The 22,852-nt window shown below is 34.2% G+C and overlaps 1 protein-coding gene across 2 annotated transcripts in view; it reads right to left on the reverse strand.

Annotated features, from left to right (window-relative positions):
* Positions 1 to 9,397: 9,397 nt before the first annotated feature.
* The window catches only part of PXDN (peroxidasin), a 75,928-nt gene continuing 62,473 nt past the window's right edge, over positions 9,398 to 22,852 (reverse strand). For both annotated transcript variants that reach the window (XM_004940497.5, XM_419931.8), the window contains 4 exons: positions 16,444 to 16,564; positions 14,109 to 14,241; positions 12,857 to 12,970; positions 9,398 to 12,284 (listed from right to left, as the gene is read on the reverse strand). In XM_004940497.5, the coding sequence (XP_004940554.2) occupies positions 12,162 to 12,284; positions 12,857 to 12,970; positions 14,109 to 14,241; positions 16,444 to 16,564 (491 nt within the window). In that variant the 3' untranslated portion in view covers positions 9,398 to 12,161. The remainder of the gene's footprint in view (positions 12,285 to 12,856; positions 12,971 to 14,108; positions 14,242 to 16,443; positions 16,565 to 22,852) is intronic.

Below are 22,852 nucleotides of genomic sequence, written 5' to 3' on the forward strand. Positions count from 1 at the left end.
TAACAACATATGTTCACCACAAGGTACTTAAATTTAAAATATCTACTGAGATCTTTTATATTCATAAGACTGGAACATCATTCCTAGAGTCTTGTAAAGAATGAGCTATGTGTTTTGGAACAAATATAGTCTAACAACAAAAACAAACAAAAAAACACTCATATCTTAACTTGGTATCCTTCATGTGTAAATTCTTAAATACAGAGACGTTAAGAGCTATTCATCACAAATAGCTGTCCTTCTCACTCAATTGGTCTTATCCTGTAGTAAGGCTACTCTCTCTTGTGAACCCTGTAAACATCCCTGAAGAACAGAAAACTTGGATTAATTTATAGAAATGTGAAAAAAGAAAATCCAGAGATGTAAATAACAGAAAATGTACCTGGTATTTTACCTTTTACGCCAAGAATTCTTTATCTCATGACCTTTGATGACCATAATTATAGTGGCATTTCATAGAATCATTAAAGTTGGAAAAAGCCTCTAAAATCACCTAGTCCAACCATTGATCCATCACCACCTTGCCAACTAAACCATGTCCCTCAATGCCACATCTACGCAATTCTTGAACACCTCCAACAATGGTGACTCCATCACTTCCCACATTCCACTCATTTGAAAAAGGTGATATTAAATCTGTGCCTATTTTTGTACACACTATCTAAATGACTAGGAGATTGGTCTTCCTACTAAGGATATATACCAATATTAATTTAATTTTGATGCTACAAACATCATTCAGAAATTTTTGCCACAGTGTAGCAAGATCACTGCTATTTAGCGGTGAATCTCTTGGTAAAAAGACCCCCACAACAATGAGATAGGGGATTTGAAGACTGACAGAGAGAAGGAGCAATCTATGAAATGATCTGCTTAGTTATATCTTCGCTTAGCTTTTAATAGGGAAATCTCTAACTCTATCTCTTAAACAGAATTAAAGCTATTAATCTTTTGGGGAAAAAAAATGTAGTTCATGCCTATGAAGATACATTTATCTTCATTCAAAAGTATTTGAGTTCAGCAATAGAATGATTTATGATGTCCCTCATCTAGCTCTTTATCTGATGCACGTATAAAGGAGGGTATCTCTATGACTATGAATATACTTATAAAGCAAAGCTTAGGAAAAGTAAACTCTAATGGGAAAGATTGGACAGTGCATAAGTCCAGAAGCTCTACTGTATTGAGAAAGTGAAAGCATGTCTGTTCTGATTACACACCTGCCTGGGAAAACCTAAGGATGAACACTGAAGCACTGGAATAGGCTCCCCAGGGAGGTGCTTGAGTTACCATCCCTGAATGTATTTAAAAACCATTTGGATGTGGTACTCAGGGACATGATTTAGCAGAGCGCTGTTAGAGTTAGGGTAGTATGGTTAGGTTGCGGTGATGATCTTTAAGGTCTTTTCCAACCTGAAACAAACAAACAAAAATTCCAGGCTGCTAAGTTAACATTTTCCAGAGGAATTCAGGCATAAGTTTGTGTAGAAAAATAGAAATTCTGGTGAAAGTTGGGCTTGAAGATTCATCCAACACCTCAGAAAATTAAACTGATGAAAACTGCTAACAGTGCCAATGCGCTGAGCATGTTTTTCAGAAAATGATTTTAATTTCACTAGGGTTCAGGGAAATTGTGGAATGCTATGTGATTATTTTCAAGTTATATTAATTGATATTTGGGTTTTTTTTCATTCAATTTTGGGTGGATAATGTCAGGTTCAAGTGATTTGAAGATTTAAGGGTCTACAATATCTGACAGGAATGAGACACACATGAATGTATATGGTCTCACTGCTACTAATTCTCCATATGCCTCATTCTGTGTACTTGAAGGCAAAAATGACAGTCAGTATTACTTGTAATCCTTAATATCTCCTGTAGAGCAGCTTATGGGAAATTACAGGTACCACAATGGCATTATCAGTCACTCTCAGAACTGGAAAACTTCCAATAGGCAATCTAAGACTCAGCTTCCCCTTTTGATTTTCAGGTTCATGAAAGTTTTGTCTTCATTTGGTCAACCAAACTCTTATTCAGAACAAAGACAATGACAGTAAAAAGGAAAAGCAATTTGGAAAGGGAAATACCACGGAAGGAATAACAGCAGGTTTTCTCTGAAACAAAAAAGACCATTGGTGAGCTTCAGTAGACTTTAAAAGACTTTAGAGGCCTCCTTTATCTTGTCTTTTTTACAGATGAGAGACTTAAACACTGAGAGATTAAATGATTTGCCCAGGCATGCTGAAAGCTCATCCAAGAATAAAAACATCCCGTTTCTTATCTTGAAGGCCACCCTTCCTTCAATTAACCATTCAAGGCAGACAGTGTTTAAGAGATGTTTTTTCCCTCTTTCTGGATTGGTCTGGAATATTTCTTAGGATCAAGATGACAAAGTTATCAACATAGAATTCAGCATTACTGGACACAGGAGGGCCAGCAGCTCTCTTAGCCATGTGTCCTCACTATACATCTAGGAGTCCAGATGGTTTATTTAGAGCACTTTAGATAAACAATATTCACAAGTATGTTGCAGCGAAATCCTTTTAAATTCTCCATTTAAAACACCACCCATTTTGATGTGTTTAACAGCAAAAACTCCCCCTCTAAATTCCATTTAACTTCTTGAGCTAACTCAGCCCAAGAAGAAAGCCAGAAGACCAGAAGAGCTGAAAGCCCTTCTCTCTTAATCTAGTTTGGACAACTAAATATACCTCTGACATTTACTTTAAAAATAATTTTAATCTTAGTTACATCATTTAGATAAACACATAAAGTACAGGATATTCTATACAGACTGTAGAGCACTCTTAACAGCTCATTTCAACTTCTCAGTACACAAATCTGTGCTTCCTTCAGGTCAGATAAACAGAATTTTAATGGAGCAGAGAAAAGCCAATTGCTAAATAAGCAACTAAGATTTGGATCAATATGTGAAGTACTTAAGATCAGATACTGGGAACAAGACTCCTGGCCAGGATAATGCTGTTATGTGAATATAATTAATAAAGGAGCACACAACTTAGAAACACAGTAGTAGAAAGTTATTAGCAAATCAAAAACCAACCAAACAAATAAACAAAAAATAAACACAAAAAAACCCGCACAATTTTTCACATACTGAATATTTTATACCACAGTATTCCTTTCACACCGACTTGATCTTTCTAGCTATTCATCAAATCAGCGTAAATATAAAAAGGTATTATGTGGTCAGATATGCTACAGTTTTTGATAACAAATATTTTTATGCATTTTACTATTTTCATGTCCAATGCACTTAATATTCTGTGAAATTTTCATTGAGAACTTAACAGGTGAAACTCTGAAGATAAATTCACAGGGATTACTCCACAGTTTAAGGAATTTAGAGAGTTACTCAGTGTTCAGTAACCCTTCTTCTTCAAAACCGTGTTCCTTTTGAAAACCCTCATACAATCCCTTCCCTTCATGTGCTTTTACCAAATATTCCCTTCAGAATAATTGTGAATTATTTGCTCACTTCATTACAGTTGTTTGACATTTGCTTTTAACCACCCTCATGAAATCAGTCCCTATGGTACCAGACTTTTTTTTTCTCATACATCCAACTCTTTTACAGAACAATTTGGACAGCACTTTGGATCACTTTTTAGGTGCAGGGTTACCTGTGTCATGGAAGAGAGTCATGTGGGCTATAGGTGCCATTGAATAGGCAAAAGTAATATATGCATCACTGAAGGAAGTTTTTATCCATAGCCAATACTATTACAAAAGACAACCTCATACAATAAAATAAATTATTTCATAATTAAAAAAAAAAAAAAAAAGAGCATTATATTCAGTGAAAGTTGCCTTCCTGCCTACAGCTGGAAATTCATGTATTCCATAGAGATGTTCTAACTAATTGGCTCTCAAGTCTACAAGACAAAGGGGAAGTATAGTTTTTCTCTATGATTGCCAGAATTTTTCTCCAGGGCATGAGAGAAAAATGTATTAATATAAGCAGGGATTCTGTGCATTCTTCTGTGGGGGGCTGTGCCAGGACTGATGTAACAAACTTTGAGAATCTTCACTAAAGTCCAAAATGGGCTGAGATCTGAGATTGTAGCCGTCATCTTGACACTTTGCAAAGCAGCCTAGGATGATTTGATGCCTTTGCTAAGAGGGTGATGGTAGTCAAAAACTAAATGATCTCCTGAAATCCAATCTAAACACCATGTTAGTTTTAAGAAGTACAGAATAGAGTACAGAGTACAGACTTGCAGTGTTTTTCATGAAGAAGGAAAACTATTATCAGCGATTTTACACATAATAGAGAGTTATTCCCTTCAGCTCCCATGCAAACAAGCAATTGTCACAAACCCACCAAGATGAGTTCTTACCGTACAAGTCTCAGTGGAGAAACCAAGGCCTGAAAGAATTCAGATCTTTCTCTGTGTCTGAACAATTTTCCAGAGCTGTGGTGAAATTCACTGGCACTAGGAAGTTCTCACCTCTGTGAACCATGGCTGATCAGTAGGCCAACAAACCGTTTGATTTTCCAGTGATGCAAATCCCACAGTAAAATACGCAAAATTCCTGACCACGGCTATAACTTAATGTAGCCCAAACTCTTTAAACTTGTAATATAAACATTTTCCCCAGTCATATTTTTCTGCTCTTTCACAAGGGCTATTCTTGTTTAAATTTAATTTAAATTAAAAACAGAGCCATGGGCCATAATGCTGACAAGATTTTGGCCTGGAAGGGAAAGGAGAGACAAGACTACGTCTAAGAGAGCATAACTCCACAGTATGTTACAGCACTTTGAATCCTGATGCTTCTGTCAAAACCTCTCTCTCAAAACACACTTTTAAATGCATTGCAAGTGAAGTAAACAGCAGCAGATGGGACAAGACAAAAGCAGCTGTCATCAGCATCTTTCCTTTGTGAACAATTTCTCATCATAAAAAGAAACAGGATCTCTCTTTTACTTGTTCTTCCTTTACTTTCTTTGTCTCTCAATGTGATCAGACATAACTGACTAATTTTAGTGCAAGGAAAGTAAGAGAAGGATTCACCTGCAGCTGCGTGAGAATTACTACACCAGATTAAACAATCTGAAACCATAAGTAAATGACTTTAATAAAAAAATCATCAATATCCAAATTGTTTTCTAGACTGAGCTCATCCAGTCAGTATAAGAGTTAAATGCAAGATCATGCATATGGAAATAAAGAATATAGCTCCTACTTTAAAAACTGGGACTATATAATAGCTAAAATCAGCTTTAGAATTTGGCTGAATATGAATCCTCTCTGATTTAGTAAGACTCCTATGCAATTCTGAACACGTAAAATCTTGTAATATATACGTGAAAAAAATAACACAAGAAGAAGCAGCAGCAGAAGTTGCCTATAAAAGTGAAACAGAAGTGTCAGGATGAGCAATGCAGGAGCTGAATAGACTCAAATTCTTGCATTTTGAACTTCTTTCTGAGAGTAAGCAATCCACTATTACAATTTACATTATGGCAACGCAGGAGTAACATTTTAAATCAAGACTGCATATCTTTTTAAGCTTCTATTGAAGCACAATTGTCTCAATGTGAGAAATAGCTCATGAATTCCTTATAATGTGCAGTGCAGATGCTAGATGAGACTGCAGTGGCTTCTCCTGGCTTTAAAAGACTGTTGATCTAAAACAATAGAGGAGCTATGCCATCCTTATAATTCTCAATGTGCAAAGTCCTTGATTGCAAACAAGTGAGGCAACATGTTTTCTGAGTACATCTAACATCCCAGTGGAAAATATTAGCATCTTTAGAGGTACGATCTGGGCTAACAATAGCATTCCACCAGAAAAAAGGAAAAAAAGAAAAAAAAAGAATATAAGATGACAGCTTCCAAATCCACATCAGCATTTGCCTGTACCAGAAGCAATCTGTCGTGATGTGACCTCATGGCAGCTATTGTCATTGCTTGAATTGATTGCTGATATAAAAGAAAGTTCAAACAACCCCATGGCAATCTTTAAATACCTCTAATGTAAAAGAATAGCCTGGCAACAAATGAGGCTGTATGCCACAATGCCAAGCCAGTTCAGATGAAAGAAAACATTTATTCTTTTCTGACAGTGTCTCCTGTGGTACTGCATTCAAGAAGGCACTTTATACAAATCATAATTTAAAAAAAAAAAAAAGTAGTAATAATAATAATAAAACTTGTGACAGCATGTGAAGCTGTGAATTAAAGCACAGCCTGCATAACTGAATTTCAGTGAGAGTGAGAAAAAACCCTTGAGATAAACAGCTGGAGTATTCCTTTAGTAGCTGAAATTGTTCTCCGTATTATGAAAGCTATCACACTAACCTCCCATTGGTAGGAAAGAGCTAGCCCTGTACTCAATATTTCAAGAGTTCCTCAGTACCGTGAAATCCAAACCATGGAAATTCATAATGGACTAGGCTGAAATTGGTGCCTAGGCACAGAAAAAGGACAAGAACACCAGTATACTTTGTCTAAAGTTTATGACTGGCTGATGCTGAATCCTACTCCAGAGCATCCAGACTTCTAACCAAACCCTTCTTCACCAGCTAAGACCCGCCATTCTCTGCCATTCTGAGCGGCTGAGCTGATGGTTTGCCAGAATAAACTTTTTGGCTTGTATTCTTGAGTTCCTCTTTAAGTCCTTTAGATATGAAAGTATGCGGGGAGAAAAAAAGAGAAGGTGGTCTTCAAAGAAAGAGAGGCAGTGCTTTGTTATGGGGCTGCAGTCCCAAAGTCTCGTGTGGGACTCTAGAACTTGGTTAAGTAAGTGGTGGTCAAATTGATTCTAAGTGCCTGGGGATTCTCTATTGAAATCTAATGCAGGTTCAGCTTTGATGTATTTTATAGCTGTTACTATATTCCTACTGAACCATCAGATTCTGCCTGGAAAAAAAAAAAAAAAAAAAAAAAAAAAAGTACTAGCTGAATTTTTTTCTCCCTACTAGAATAAAGTAATAGTTCCTTTTCCTTTCTCAGAACTAAGAGAGAACTAACTTTCTGATTACTTTTTCCTCCCTCTGGGTCCTTTTTTTTTCATGCGAATCTCTATAAAAAGAGACAAAAAGCACTTACTGTGCTCATCCGAGGAATGGCTGAGAGCCAGCTTAACAGCAGACAATATCTCATAAAGATATCAGTAGGTAACGTGATTTACTTTGGCAAAGAAACAGCATTTTTAAAGCACGTGACCTGTGGGACTGTAAAGCTGTATTACTGAGGGAGGCATCAACCCTTACTGAATGCAGCAATTAGGTTTATTCCTTTATCATGGGAACTTCTGTTATGTTTCATCTCTGAGTGTAAACAGAGATATTCAGTTCAGAGCTTTTCAGCTAAATACAGCTGTCAAAATTCCTTTGTAACTTGCATATATCTGATCTGTAGTCAGCTGTGTACTACCAGGCTAAAGCAGAATGAAAGGACCATTCAAAACACTGTGGGCAGGTAGCAAATATGTTGGGCAGAAAAAACCAGAAAACTATATTGGAGGTGTAGAGGTTTGCTTGATATGGTACAGCAGGCTAAGCGTGAAAAAAGGTGAAAAACAGGAATTATTGCATGAAACTAAGCAGTCAAGATAATTGCAAAAGAACAGCCTAATATCACCAGGAGGTCTGATTTGAAATACGGTATTAGCAGACAAAAATTCTGCCTTTAGACAACTCAGTTACCTCCAGCTTAGGTAAGTCATAATGCATAACTAATTACAACACTATTAGTAAATAGTAACTTATATAACTCTAATAACTTTTAGTTTCCCATTAGTCGTATAAATTTATACTTTTATACTAAGTATACTTTATACTAAGTATAAAGTTTGTTTCCACTGGGAGTCTAATACAAACTCTGTTCAGAGATCATAGAATCATAGAATGGCCTGAGTTGAAAAGGACCATAATGATCACTCAGTTTCAACTCCCCTGCTATGTGCAGAGTTGCCAACCATTAGACCAAGCTGCCCAGAGGTATGTGTACATGGTCATACTGCTATTTGTTATATTCCATCTAACAAGCTTTTTGTCACATATCAGATCTCATTGTACATAATAAACATCATAGTAGTGAATTCAGAAACATATATACAGCTGAACCCCATATGGTAGATGGGATAAACCATCAAATGGCAGTAAAGTCTTTCTTCTTAATGGTAATTTTATAATTGTATTATCCTGTATATGTACCATATTTAATCAGTTCCCAGAAAACTACAACAGAATAATGGCCAAATGATTCTTAGCTGTAATCAACTAAAAAGAATAAAGTGAATTTACTTAGAGTACGGCAAGCATATCTGAATCTTTCTCAAAATATATAAGTAGTAGACCAAGAATTTTGTTATAACTCAGTTTCTCTCTTTTATATATATATATATATATATATATATTTTTTTATAATAATCATTAACAAATCTGGCTATTAACTATTGAACCCCGGAATTTGTCTTGTTTAGACAAAGCTCTATTTTAAAATCCCAAATGACAAAGTCACAAAAGGGTAGTTGGAATTTCTATATTTGAGAACTATTATGTTATGCTCAGAAATTGACTGTGCCTGATAAAAGAAGCATACATTACTCATGTAAGGTATTAGAAAAATGGAGAAAAAAATAATCTGATTGCTATAATTTTTTTCAAGGATAGCAACAGAATATTACTTGCCAACATTCTGGAAAGGCAGCACTCTGGAAAATACACAAACAGACTGATTGCAGTTCTGCTTTTCTAGATTTGCCTTATGTAATATTCAAACTATACTGCAGCATAGTCTTAGAATCATAGAATATACCGAGTTGGAATGGACCCACAAGGACTGAGTCCAGCTCCTGGCTCCACACAGGTCCACTCAAAATTCAAACTCTAATGTCTGAGAGTGTTGTCTAAACAGTCTTTGAACTCCAGCAGCCTAGGGCCATGACCTGGGCAGCCTGTTCCATGTCCACTGCTCTCTGTAAAGAACATTTTTGTAATACCCAACCTGACCCTTTCCTGATGCAGCTCCATGGCAATCCAATAGAATTCTTAACCGTACAACTGAGAATCTTTAAGTTCTCCCATTTCACTGTGAGACTACTATATTAACTGCAGTGATACTATATTGTAAAATCCTTTTACTATATGAAATCCTGAAGATACAGATGAATCTCCGTTCGATCTGACAAAGGAACCAACCCAGCATCCCAGAGATTCTAATACCTCACCAAAGGATGAGAGTAACTGCTCCTGATTTCAGTAGTAAATTGCATCCTGTGATGGATTAAGATGAGGAGAATCTCTTGCACAGGAGACCCCTTTCAGAGCTGCACCAAGCATATGTGGTTTTTGACTGTCCTTACCCTCTCAGCATCCAAATCTCATTTAGTCACTGCTTTCATTGAATTACCACCAGGGAGGTAACTTGGAAATGTGGCCCATTTTATTTTAACTGAAAAGCATTCATTATACAGTGCAAACAGTTCTTTGGTAAATTTACTGATTAAAATAAAAACAACAAAGACTTCCTTTAGGTAACATTAAAAAAGAAAATAAATACATAAAATTTGCAACATATTACAGCAATATTCTCACAGTGAATACTGAGGAAATGGTCGTCTAGGTGTTGGCCATTGTTTCAGAAACATTAAAATCAATGCTGATTCTGCAGAAACAGCAATAAACTTAATTACTACAATCCATGACTGATTACACGTTAAACTATGGATAAAGACCTGTTTTTTCCTGAATAGTTTATCATTAGACGGATAGTGGAAAATAACTCAATATTACACTTAAGCATATCCAGACTCCTAAATCCATTTTATATAGCATATGAATAAACAGTGAACAATGAAAGAAACCTCCCTCATTATTCTGGAGGCTGTAGAAGACAAACTATCAGATATATGGTACTATTTTATATTGTATAAATGGAAACTCTCTTTTCCTATAAGCAGAAACTTAGAGAAGATTAATTTAATATAAAACTGGAATAAAAGAAAGTAACTAGTAACCAGCTGAATGTATTACTGATTTGTACAACTGTTTAGACAGATAAATTATATTTGGTTCAGCTCTGCAATCCTTCCTCTTTGAGGAATTCCTGCTATAGGTCAATGGGAGTTCCATACAAGTTGAACTTACAGGATGAGACACGTGGTTTGGACTTTCAACAAAATACCAGAGTATCAAAGAAATACAAGAATGACAGCCTCTAGAAACCACATGATACTCAAACATGCTCACCACACACAATTTCTATAAGTATTAAAATAGAAAATTACATAAATCAAAATACTGTATATAAAATCAATTAAAATATTCTCAAAAAATATAAATTGCAGTTCCATGTGTACCCTCTACTGCACAACTTTAACACACCACTCACATGTACATATTGCTCTTACTCTAGTTGAAAGGAGTTTCCATAGCAAGCTTCAAAGATACACCAAAGTTTGAGAGTGTGTCATGGTATCTGATTATCAAACTAGAAATTATTAATGCTACTAATTATGTGCCAAAATGTTATAGTGAAACCCATATTGATGCATTAGGTTAATTATTACACAGGTATTTTTACCATGCAGTAATTAAGATTTCAGTTTGTTTGTATAATCTGAAACGTTAGGATGAAAATGTTTAATTTTGCGCAGTTTTTTGATTCCCAAATGCCTAAATTTGAGCAACAAATTTAGAAGTCAGTGAAATGCATAACTAAAGAATTCCATTCTAAAATATTAATCAGTTAGAGAATCAATTCTGAATAAACAAACAAACAGACAAACAAAAACAACCTGTAAAATGAGGTATGATAGTTGTACTTCACTGAATATAATATATAACTCCTGGTCAAAAATATGCAGTTTGTATTCTAAAAAGTATATGACTTTGAAATGCTAGCATAGACATATACTTCATAATGTTAAACATTTATTAAATGGGAAATAAAGTCCATTGGCAGACTATTTTAACATGAATAATAAAAATATTGAGGTAAAAATATATATGCATTAGATGAAATTGGAAAAAAAAAAAAAAAAAACCCTAAAAAAAATCAAATACCTTGTCAGAAAAAGTAGTCAATCCACAATTAATCACGATGCTTGATTTTGATTATTCTTTTTTTCAACAAACAGTGCCACAATATAATCAGAAACATATGTCTATTGACAATATGCACAGAGTCAGTAGGTATCTTTGCATACAAAATGGCATGTGACATGGTTTCACATTCTCAAAACAGGGTCATGCATTTAGGTGAACTGATCCAAGATCAAGAGAAGCATGCTTAAAAACTGGAGTGGGTGGTCATGTTACAATGATTTAAAAGAAATGAAACAACAAAAAAAGTTGCCAAGCAATTACATATGTTTTGACAAAAAATGATTATGTTCATGTTAAGATCAAACGCTACTTTGTAATGTATGTTTTGCTAAAATGAGAAACACTGTCAATTACACCTGTGATATACGTTCAATTGCTTTTTCTATCTTCCAATTACATTTATTCATATTTCCCTCATTTCCCAACTAATTTTAGCCTTTTTAGTTTGCAAATGCCAATTAATTTTGCTCCTTGAATTAACAAGAGGATGTTGAAAGGTGCACTCTGGTTTTCTTTACTACCTTGGTAGCCCATGCACAGAAGTGATTCAACAGCATTTCCATGCATAGATGTGTTGCAGAAACGGGTCCTCTACAGCACTGATGGGTACAGTGAGTGACCTTTGGTTTTCCCATAATTTATGAAGTAATAACAAAGAGCTAAATTTCAAGTCAGACTGGGACTAAAAATGCAGAGTAAACTGTCAACATCGATAATCATAGATGGAAAGAAAAGTGCTCATTTTAGAGCAAGTCTTAAGCCCCAGTCATTTTAAATACCTAAACTGCCTGACAGTGTTCTTTTTAAAGTAGCACCAGTTTGAATTTGTCTAACCTGAGAAGTTTAACACAAAATTAAGTTTGACCTGTTTGCTAGTTTCCCTTTCATTTACTTTGCATTGTGATTACCTTCATGGGCAGAAAATACAACGATACATTATGTTATACTCTTACAGCACCATTAGAATGTTGTAAATCTTGATTTCTTGCTGTTTTAAGCCTGTAGTTACCTGTTTTTGCCACCAGCAGGCATTGATATGATTTGAAGAGTATGCACCCTAAAATCTATAAAAGCAGACTTATGGCTTCTTTTTATTAATGCTTTCTTTGACACAGACTGGACAGCAATCCCCTTTAGCCTTCACAGGGGCTTCACAGTCAACTGGTGGGCATGACTCCACAAAACAGGTAATCTGACCAACCTGCATCAGGAAAAGAGGAACAAAGCCAGACCATATTTAGCTACATTTTCCAAATGAGAAATATTGTTTTCACATTATCGAAGAAAGTGTTGTCATTCATTCTCTCTAAGATCTCAGTTGTTACAATTAACTTTGTCTAGTTTATTTCATTACTGAAATCGATACTGAGAAGGCTCTTTCTACATTAACTTCCTTAATGCAGCAGGATAACATTTTATTTAATGGTCAGGCATGAAACTGGGATGGTAAGTACCCACATATTTCTTTGAATGTATTTTTTTTACATTCTGCCATGATAAAAGAAAATGAAAATTTAGCAATAACCTATATGAGCATTTGATTTTCAGTGATTTTAATAGAATTTTTCAAAAGATCTCTCATTTTGCAGTTAATTATTAGGGGTAGGGAAATGGAAACAGAATCACATTTTTCACCAAATAATTGAAGATCCATTAAAAAAATAATAATTAGAAACTATTACCCAGTAATTACCAAGCATAAAACTGGAAATGCTGAATTAGAAGTGGAACCTAACATATTTTCTATCACAAAATGGATTTCCAAGTACTTACTTTGCATTCACACACAGTACATGGGTCTCTTTTCCAGGTTTCATTGCTGGAATACGATTTACCCTTTTCATCAGTGCAATCAGTTTTACTGAGGCGTGATTCAAGTTTTTTTATCTGAAAACATTTAAAAAGTTAATAATTGAATAAAAGGAAGGTTTTTATATGCATAAGGTATTCTTTCTTTTCTCTTATGCTATGCAGTTCATGATAAATACTTGTCTAGGTTTAATTATGGCTACCTAGTTTTTAGAACGCTTAAAAAATTGGAAATATGTAATGCATAAGATATAAAAATCAAATAATAAAGGATACATCTTTCCTACAATTGGAATATACATCTTACAGAGATAAGCAAACTATATCTAACATATATATGGAAAGATGAATACAAGCCTTCCAAAATGTCTGAGTAAAAAGAGGTAAAAAAATAAATTAAAAAAAAAAAACCAAAACCTCAATTAAGTATGTTAACTTGAATTTAGACTACTTTACCCATATTTTTTCCTTAAATATGAAAAAACATTTTATATCATTAGTGTATCTTGCTGGATGTGTGCCTCTTGGGAACAGTAATTAGAAATACTATCTTCTGGCAATTTTTCTACCCAAAAAAGACAGTAATTTAACAAAATCTTAGCTCAGACTACCACAGTATTCCCCCATTGTCAAATTAGCAGCATTAGTGAGTACGACAATGATTAAATTATACCAAGAAACATGGAACTAAGCTACAATGTAAATAAATATATGACGCATATTTATAGATTACAGAGAAAAGTTGTTCTAGAGGAATTTTCTAGGCAAAATCTTGGGTTTATTTTGGATTTATCTGTCCTACATAGTAACTATTTCTTAAACTGAATTTCACTGTCACTAAGTTTTTCTGAATAATGCCACATTGTAAAAGTCTTCTTAAAGTAATCCTACTTTTTACTTAGATTCTATATATTGTATATAGGAAAAAAGATTTTTGTTAGCTTCATAGACATATTTTTAGAGAAAGACTAATTGTAGATTGAAAAGTCAAGAAGATCTAATTTTAGAATATTTCAATATGATTTTAAAAGAACATAGAAATAAAAAATAATAACACACCATGTTCTGTGTTGTTTTTTGTTTGAGATACTATGTAGTGCAGAGATACTTTTTTGCTGCAGTGGATGTCTAAATATTAAAAACATAAGAGGAGTGATGTTAAAAGAACATTATAAATTAAAACTGCAATTAGAAACTACCCATTATGGGATCTTACCTGGCTTCTGAGGCTTGAAATAGTTTTTTGCATTTCCAAAACAAATTCTTTGAAGTCATTCACTATGGGCACGTTTGCATTTTCATCGGATGCTGAGGTGGCATTACGAAAATATTTACTCTGTTTCACGGAACTGCAAAAAGTGAATGTCATGTCAGGACATTCATCTAGCTCTTTTATTTAGCTAGATGTTTTAGAACACTTAGCAAAAATGTAAAAGAACACCAATGAAGTGTGGGTAGTTGGCTATATGAACCACAACAGTACGCCAGACTATCTGGTGCAGAAAACAGCCTCAAGTCAGGTGAATTATGGATTACTGCTGTCACTAGTGACATTGAATTCGTTCCACTGAGAAGAATAATGTATGTATTTCATGCAGAGGGAAACACAGTTTTCATCAGTGATAGTGTAGTGTATCACCTTAAACTGACTGGGAAAAGAATCAAGGAAACTCTTTAGCCTAAATACGAAAGCCAACAAATCTAAGAAAAGCATTAAAAACTGTAATTGAAAACATGATATGCACCTTTCACATTTAGATTCATAGGTTTTTCCTCTACAGAGTCATTAACAAGCAATCTATTTAAAGAAATTTCTTTAGAAAGGAAGCTTCATAAACAAATGAGAATAAATGCTTTTATATATAGACATATTCTTCTGTCCAATTTAATCTACATTTGAGCTCAATGCTATTTATCATACACAATATCTGGAATCTTTGTCTACTGCCCTTTCTAGCTGATATCCGATAAGAGTCACACAACACTAAACTTTGTTAATCAACTCCCTCTGGTGATGGGAAAATTGTACATAATTATCAAAGGAATTGTCAGTAATATACAAGATATTGTTTGGCAAGACTTAAAAAGTAATATATTCAAAACTAGGAAAACACAAATTCTTAAGTCACTTATTACATTAATATCTTTCAATCCATACAAGCCTTCATATTCTGTTACCATGTCTTCTTCAGAGCTAAGGACTACACAGAAAATGAGTAGGAAAAGTAGTCTCTTCAGTATGAGGATTCACAATTTATAATCTTTCTGTATAATTTAAACAGTATTTATTGGCAAGTGTTCAAGTTACTTAGTTTCCCATACTTTTTCATCTAAATTAAAGAAAAAGAACTCAAAACAACACAATATGCCAAAATTCAAGTAAACCAGCTGTTATTTTGTAAGTAAATGTTTAATCTTCCCCACCTGCTTCTTATAGAAAATGAGAAGGAAAAAAAAAGACAAATATGTTTTCACCATTTAAATTATTTTAAATGTAATTTAAATAAAACAATGAGCATGAGAATTGATAGGAATGATGAAAGAATCTTGTTGCTTTGGCTCTATTTACACCCTAAATAAAGTATTGTAAATTCACTATGTATACTGTAGTCCTAATTAGTGCTCGACTACTGCAGATCTTTGAGTTTTATCTCTGAAACAGTGAAACAGCTTATTAGCGAGAACAAGATGCTTCTCAGATATGTGTTTATCTTTCCTTGCTTTCCTTTCCTGTGGAACTCTGGAAAAATATGAACCAATGTTCTTTTAAGTCAAGCAGATAATTTTATTTGCTAAAAGAACACACACTATATAGAAACAGCAAAGGATGTTTAGTTAAGGAAGAGAGAGAGAGAGAGAGAAGGATTTTCAATTATATTATTTACAAAATATCACAAAATAAATAAATAAATAAATAAATAAATAAATGAGCAGAATTAACTTCCTTGCACTAATTCATAGATTCCCTGGAAACTGTAGGGACACATGAAGATTATTTCTTACTGACCTTGAGACCTACTTCCTTGCTGAAGTATTTTGAGGATTATGGGGTTATAAACAACACTGCCTCTCTGTAAAACCTCTGTCCTCCTATGCCCTGCTATGAGGTACTGAAAGCAATCTCTACCATCACCACAGATCTTTTTGTGTGTTATCAATACTCGGCTCCTTCCTATTTCTACAGGAGAACCTGGCAGCTCTGAGGAGGAAAGGAAGTCATTTAGTTTGGTTCCTGCAGGCACAGCAGGGCTGTGGGATTCCAAATCCCCCAAATTGCCCTTAATTACTGACTTATTTTCCTGAAAAGCAGAGGAAGAACAGAAGTACTATACTGTGTCGCACACAAAGGGTCTTACACAAATTTGAGTGTGAAAAGAAGTGATTTAGTGTTATGGCTATACAGAAGTGTCAGAATGAAATACATCGGTGACAAACTTGAGAAAGCAGAGACTGGAAAAAAGGGTGGTATGCACTTATAAATGAATCCTTCAGTTTCATTCTATTTTGAAAAGAAATGCTTTTTCATACTAATTTAAAAGAAAAAATCTCACCTTACTGTTTTGGACATTTTCATTTTCTTCAAGGGCTTGTCCTCCTGAAAGCTGTAATCAAGAGAACGTCTTCCCCGAAAGTGATATGAAAATGCATTAAACTGTCCTCTAGTTCTACAGTCTGAAATTAGACAAGAAATTACACATTACAAACTACACTATCTGCAGTTATATTAATATATTTTTACAGTATCTTCTGAATCATATGCACTGACCCTTGCGGAATCAGCTTGAATACAGCTGAAAAACTCTGAGGGATACAATACGTAAGCCAGCTGGATGCAGAGAATTTGATTATTCACAGACTTCTTTTTTTTTTTTTTAATGAAATAAACAAATAAATATTTTTTCCCGCAAATATATCATTACTACTTTAAATAATCTCTTCATTTCCCAAATTTCCACTCTTCTGGCCTTTAGCTGTTTTCTTGTTGGAATGAGGTAGTTACGCATGGAGGAAACAGTAACAGAAAAAGAAAAGCGATGTTTCCTCATCTATTCTAGGCTTGTTATTTTTGGCATTTGAAAGAGAATATTTAATTAAATCCTAGAGAACATTTGCGGACTCCTTACTGGTCAAACAGTCACATGTTTGCGCACAGGGCTTTCTTAAGGGATTTGAAAGTATCACCAGCCCCTCAGACACTGAGACATTTTCTATGGTATAGTAGAAGTGTCAAGCCTGAGAACAATCATAAAAAAAACCTCATAAGATCCAGAGAGGATGACTTCACAGGATGAAGTATGTATTTCCAATTTACATTATTTAGCCTTCCAAAAACTGTGAATATTTGGAAAGAGTCCCACATAGGAAAGAAAAAGAAAACAAAACAAAACTGGAACAGCACTTTGGAAAGAATTAGAAAATGAACTTTTCTCATTTCTGTTCGCAGAAGTTTTAAAAACAAACAGTTGTCATGGGTCAGGCTGCTGCACAAACCAAAAGCATATTCAGCTCTTAGAAGAAGAGAGCCTGCTAAGAAACCAGAAGGGAAAAGCTGAAAAATGGAATTCATGGATCTATTATCACAGTTAAATCTGGTATTAGCAGAATGAATCATGACAGCAAATGAACAGGGGAAGAAGTCATTTTCCCTGACGTTTCTCTTAACTTTCACCACAGCAACTCTATTCAAAAGGATAGTACCATTTTAGAAAATATTTGTTTTGAATTTTGCAGTACCTAGAATAAATACCTAAAGCATTAACACAAATTATTGCACAAGTTTCAAGCTAAGAAAAGAGTCAAACAAACAAACAAACAAACAACAACAACAACAAAAACCATAAAAAACAATGTTCAGTTAAGTAACCTGAGAAACAAATGTAATGTTTTTGCTGTCTGTAAAAGGAGCAAATAATACATTGGTTGCTCTGCATTTATACAATAGTAAGTACCTTGGATTATTTTTATTTGTACTGGACTTTTACTTAAGTAAGACTATTATTATTTTTCCCATTACAAAAGAAAAAAAAAAGTTTACCTACAGTTTAATATCAATTAAGACAGAATCACAGAGAAAGATAACTGACAAAAAACCCCACCCTGATTAATTCTAATAATTAATTTAATTAATAATGAATAATGAATAACTAATTTAATCTTAAAATATAATTCTATGATCTTATTAATTTTCAATTTGAAAGCAGTACCTATTGATCATTCTCGAACAGTTTTCCACTCAATTTTCCTCCCTTTTTCTTCCTTGCAGCTTGTCCCCTTCTTGTGTAAATTTATTCCCTTTCTCCTATAATTACAGCAGCACCCAAGAACTAGATGATATCTACTGCCAACCTATTGTTCATTCTTCTTGTGTGTTCTGTTGTTTCTCACAGAATCTTCTTGCTGCTCACTCAGAAACTAAGCTCTTTCAGATGGGAACAGACTGCTGTGTCTGCAAGATGCTGGGCATGAAGACATAGTTGATAACCTGTAGGTACTTCTGTATTTAGTATGGACAGAAAAGGGGTCTCATATTGAAGGGTGACTGGACAAAAATCTAGTTTTTGTTAGAAGAAAACTTTTCTTAAAGCAATCTTTTGCTTAAAGTTTTCCTGCATCCCACAGAAATGTTACTCTCTCTTGAAAGCAATTTCTGAAAGGATTCTACTCTTCTCCTATCTTTACTAACTGCTGAAGTCATTTTCTGTACTGTAGTTTTCTGCAGCATAACAGCACAATGGCCCATTGTGTTTTTTCAATCCTATGCTGGTGCTTTGAATCAAAGCACCAAAATCCTGGGAAGGTTTTTATAACCTTAGACTGGTAAATATAAGAACCATATGTTAGTGGCAGCTTCAAGTACACAGATCCAACATTTCTGTAGTTTTTAAAGGCGCCAGCTTTTCAAAGGAACAACTCTACTTCCTAGTTCCAGTTTCAGGTATAAGGGAGAAGATTATCAGTGCTAAGAACTGCAGGACAGAATGCACCAACTTTCAGAAAGACCCAGGCAAGAGGTTTGTGTATATACCTGTACATGCATGTGTTTGTACACATCTGTACCTATATATATAAAGAATATGAATGAAAAATACCTTAAAAATACTAGCACATGAGAAAAATCAGCCTAAGCATCTGCTTTTTTTTCCACCCTACCTCAAATTTCCCCAAATTAGCTATATCTATTTGAATTCATTTTCTGTAAAAAAAAAGCTGAATATTTAAAACCAACCAAATACTCTTTTTCTCTACAGATAACATTTTCTTCCAGAAGCTGGTTATTGTCATATTGCAAATGTCAAAATAATTCATCAGTATTTGATAGCTATATACATATCTTCAGAAAGTGCCCTGTTTCCCACAAGGTTTTAAAATTGGACCTGTAACATAAATTGAATAGGAAAAAGAGAAGACATTCAGAAGTATTAAGCCACCTTAATTCTTAGCAAATCACATTTCAAGATCTGACTCAAGGAGAATTAATCTGACAATAGATTAAAAACAACTTGAAAGATTAAGGAAATGTGAAGAAAAATGACATGTAATACAACTACTGCTTCTATTTGATTATGCTTCAATTCACTGAGATTTAAAGTAGTGAATTACACTGTCATTACTATAAGCATTTGTATAACCCTAAGAACTCCCAGTCATGCCAGTGGGAGTAGTAAAAAGGATGGAGAAACCCTGAAAATGGCCAAAATGGAGTTACATCAGGCTGGTGGCTCTAGTGGCTCCCTTCTAGGGCCAGTTCGATGTTATCATAAATGACTTGTATGTGGGACTAAGAGATGTTTTAAGTAAGTTTACTGTCAATACTAAGTTGGGAGGAGCGGGCTGTTGACTCCATTGAGGGCAGAGAGGCATGCAGAGAGATCTAGACAATAGAGAGCTGGGCAATCATCAAACACTTGAAGTTTAACAAGAGCAAATGCTAGATTCTGCACCTGGAAAGGGGCAGGTAGTTGAAGGAGAGCTATTAAGTCCTTGAGGCGAAAGAAAACACCAAAGCAAGGCAAATTCTCCCAAGTAGAAAACAGGATTATTTAGAAAGTTAAGAAAATTACTGAAATTAAGAAATCTGAGGACTAGAAATATCAAAGAACAATCAGAAAGAGCAGTTGGAGACAGAAAATGCAAGGACTAAGTGAAAATTTGCAAACTAAGGACCCTAAGAACTGATCTGCCCATTAGACTGTGAAGGTATGAGTGTCTGAGAAAGACAGTAACAATCCACAATGGATGGAAGGCTCTGATTATGTCATTATGCACAGAATCACCAAGATACTTACATTAGGATGTTTTTCTAGTTATGCCTCTTTTACAGTAAAAGGGCAGAGAAGTAGGCAAATTTTAAAAGTGATTGCAGCCTGAACAGCATCTCTTTCGTTACTGTCTGCAGTGGGACTTGAAGAGCACCATGAGTCTTAGCCCTGGGTACTCCTAACAAAGTTCAGGTTTAAATGCAATAAATTTCAGCCTATTGCTTCCCCCTAGTTTTTAGTGGTTATGGAAACTAATAGCATGAGACCCCTGCTAGTAAAGATGCAGCAACATCAGAAATTAATGTCTCCTGCCTTTTAGTTTATGAATTAGAACTTTATTTTAATGACCACAGGTAGAAAATAAATAAAATTTTCCTGGTTTGGATGACATATTTTAAAAATATATTGATTCTCTCAATAAAATTTGATATCATACAGATACGCAGGACTATGATAAATGCATTTCAATTCAAACTAATAGGAAGTTCTTAAAATGATCATTAAGAGAAGGTCTTAAAATCTCAGAACATGGAATTTTATTTAGTAGTCCGGTACAGTCTGAATCTTTATTAAGGTGACAGACACTGTCTTTAAACATAAATTTGAAAGTAGAAGTATCCATTTGAATGTAGAAGGCGACATCAATATGACATGATATAAAAAAACCCACAAAATCTGTGTGAAGAGAAAACATGGCCAAGCATAAACTACATGATTTTGATACTTTGAGGATCTCTTATTAAACAATTTTCATTGTCATAGAAAAACTTGGTCTCATCTCAAGACTACTGTTCATATCTTGAAACGTGTAAAGTCTTGCACAGAATTTAGTGCCTAGGCCTGTATTACTTGTTATTTTCATTGAAGATGTTAGGCATAATATGAAGAGCATAATAAGATATGAAGCTAGAATAAAAAGCCAGACAAGCTCTAATTTGGGAATAAAGCACAATAGTTAAATAGCTGATGTCTTTGTGAAAGCAATGCTTAAAGCAATTCTTAAATCAAAGAGATTAATATGGCTGATACAGACATAACAGAGGACATAATTCATAGTATGGTCTTGAAATACAGGATGTGGGTCTATCCTACTGGAAGACCATGCACTCAGAGGAAATATGTCTTAACCCTTCTAATGAATCCAGTGAGATTTAATCCAAATTTATATAAGAGTGTTTTCCTGAAATAATCCAAAAAGAACATTATTTGATTCAGTAGATAAGTCTGTTGTTAACTGACAACCAGTTAAGAAAAATTGCCTTCATAAATCAGTTTATACTTACAGGAATGACTTTTTGTCTTGTCTGAATCACTTACAACTGGGTTATTGCTTGACATAAAACATGATTAAAGATATTTTTCATTTTGATTTATGAAAATTGAGCGTAACTTTTAAAGAAATGGAAAACATTTCCACTTTACATATTTCAAGTAAAACTATGGTTCCTTCTGCTTGCAAGTAGTCTTTTTATTCTTCATATAACTCATTTCATAAACCATTACCACATTCAAAATAATAGGCTCATCTTCAAGGAAAGAGAATTTTATCATTTTTGTGTTTGTGTTCAGAACTGTCAACAACAGTAATCACAGAAACTACACTGAGTACTTTCAAAATAAAAAATAATAATAATTCTTTTTGTACTTGGAGAGCCTGAAAAAAGCACCAACTGTGCTTGTTCAGGAAATCTGAATCTTCTTTGCTAAAACAAAGAGTTGCAATAATTCTGCATAAATTCCTTCTCTCTCCAACAGTAAAAGAAAGATAGAAAGTGAAGGAAATCAAACAAAGTCTTGTGTACTTCAGCAGCACACAGGTTTTTTCCACCACTGAAAACTAGTAATTCTGTTATATGATTTGTTAACTGAAAACTAGAGGCAATCTGCTATTGTTATTATAAAAGGTAATAATGCTTTTCTTTATAAGAAACAAATACTGGCATTAGTAAAGAAATCTAAGAAATAACTCTTTGTAACTAAGAAGTTTTTCTATTCTTCATGTGGAAAAGTATTTCGACTTGAACAAAAAAAGGAAGGATAACAAAAACAGATGTGTTTATTAACCTAAATAAAACAGCTGAATACATGGGTCACTTCTTAAATATACATAAAGTGCAATGACATTGGAGTCTGTATTCTAATTTTTAACTTAGCATGGTCTAAGATAATTTTATTTATACAATGATGAGAAATATTTTGAATGTGGAGAAGTAATACTGCTTAAATACTTTTATTCTAAAAAGGAAAAAAAAAAGTAATAAATTCAAATGAACAGAATCTATTAAACTTGAATACTTCTCCTGAATGTATATTGTGTATGTACTTCACCTCAGATGTGTGCTTAGTCTCCAATACCACAGAATGAAATATTAAGCTGAATTGCCTAATGCTGGATTCCTGTAGAAAACATTACATCCATTCATCCATACAAGAAAGGAGTTCAAGCCCTGAATACTTAATTTTTTTCATTAACCTCTGCACAGACTCCAAAAAGTTCAAAACAAGGGAATACAAATAGGTATTTTTTTTAAAGACAGTTAGTAATTTACCTTCTCATCTGCTGGCAGTTGTGAAATTGTACGGAGTCTAGTATTACTCTGGTAGTAACATTCTTCAATGAAAATACAAGCTAAGCTGTTGAATGGCTCTACAGTCTTAAGACTTTCCAAAGATAACAACTGCTCTACCACGCTCAGTGATA

This window comes from Gallus gallus, chromosome 3 (assembly GCF_016699485.2).
Source record: "Gallus gallus isolate bGalGal1 chromosome 3, bGalGal1.mat.broiler.GRCg7b, whole genome shotgun sequence".
NCBI lineage: Eukaryota > Metazoa > Chordata > Aves > Galliformes > Phasianidae > Gallus > Gallus gallus.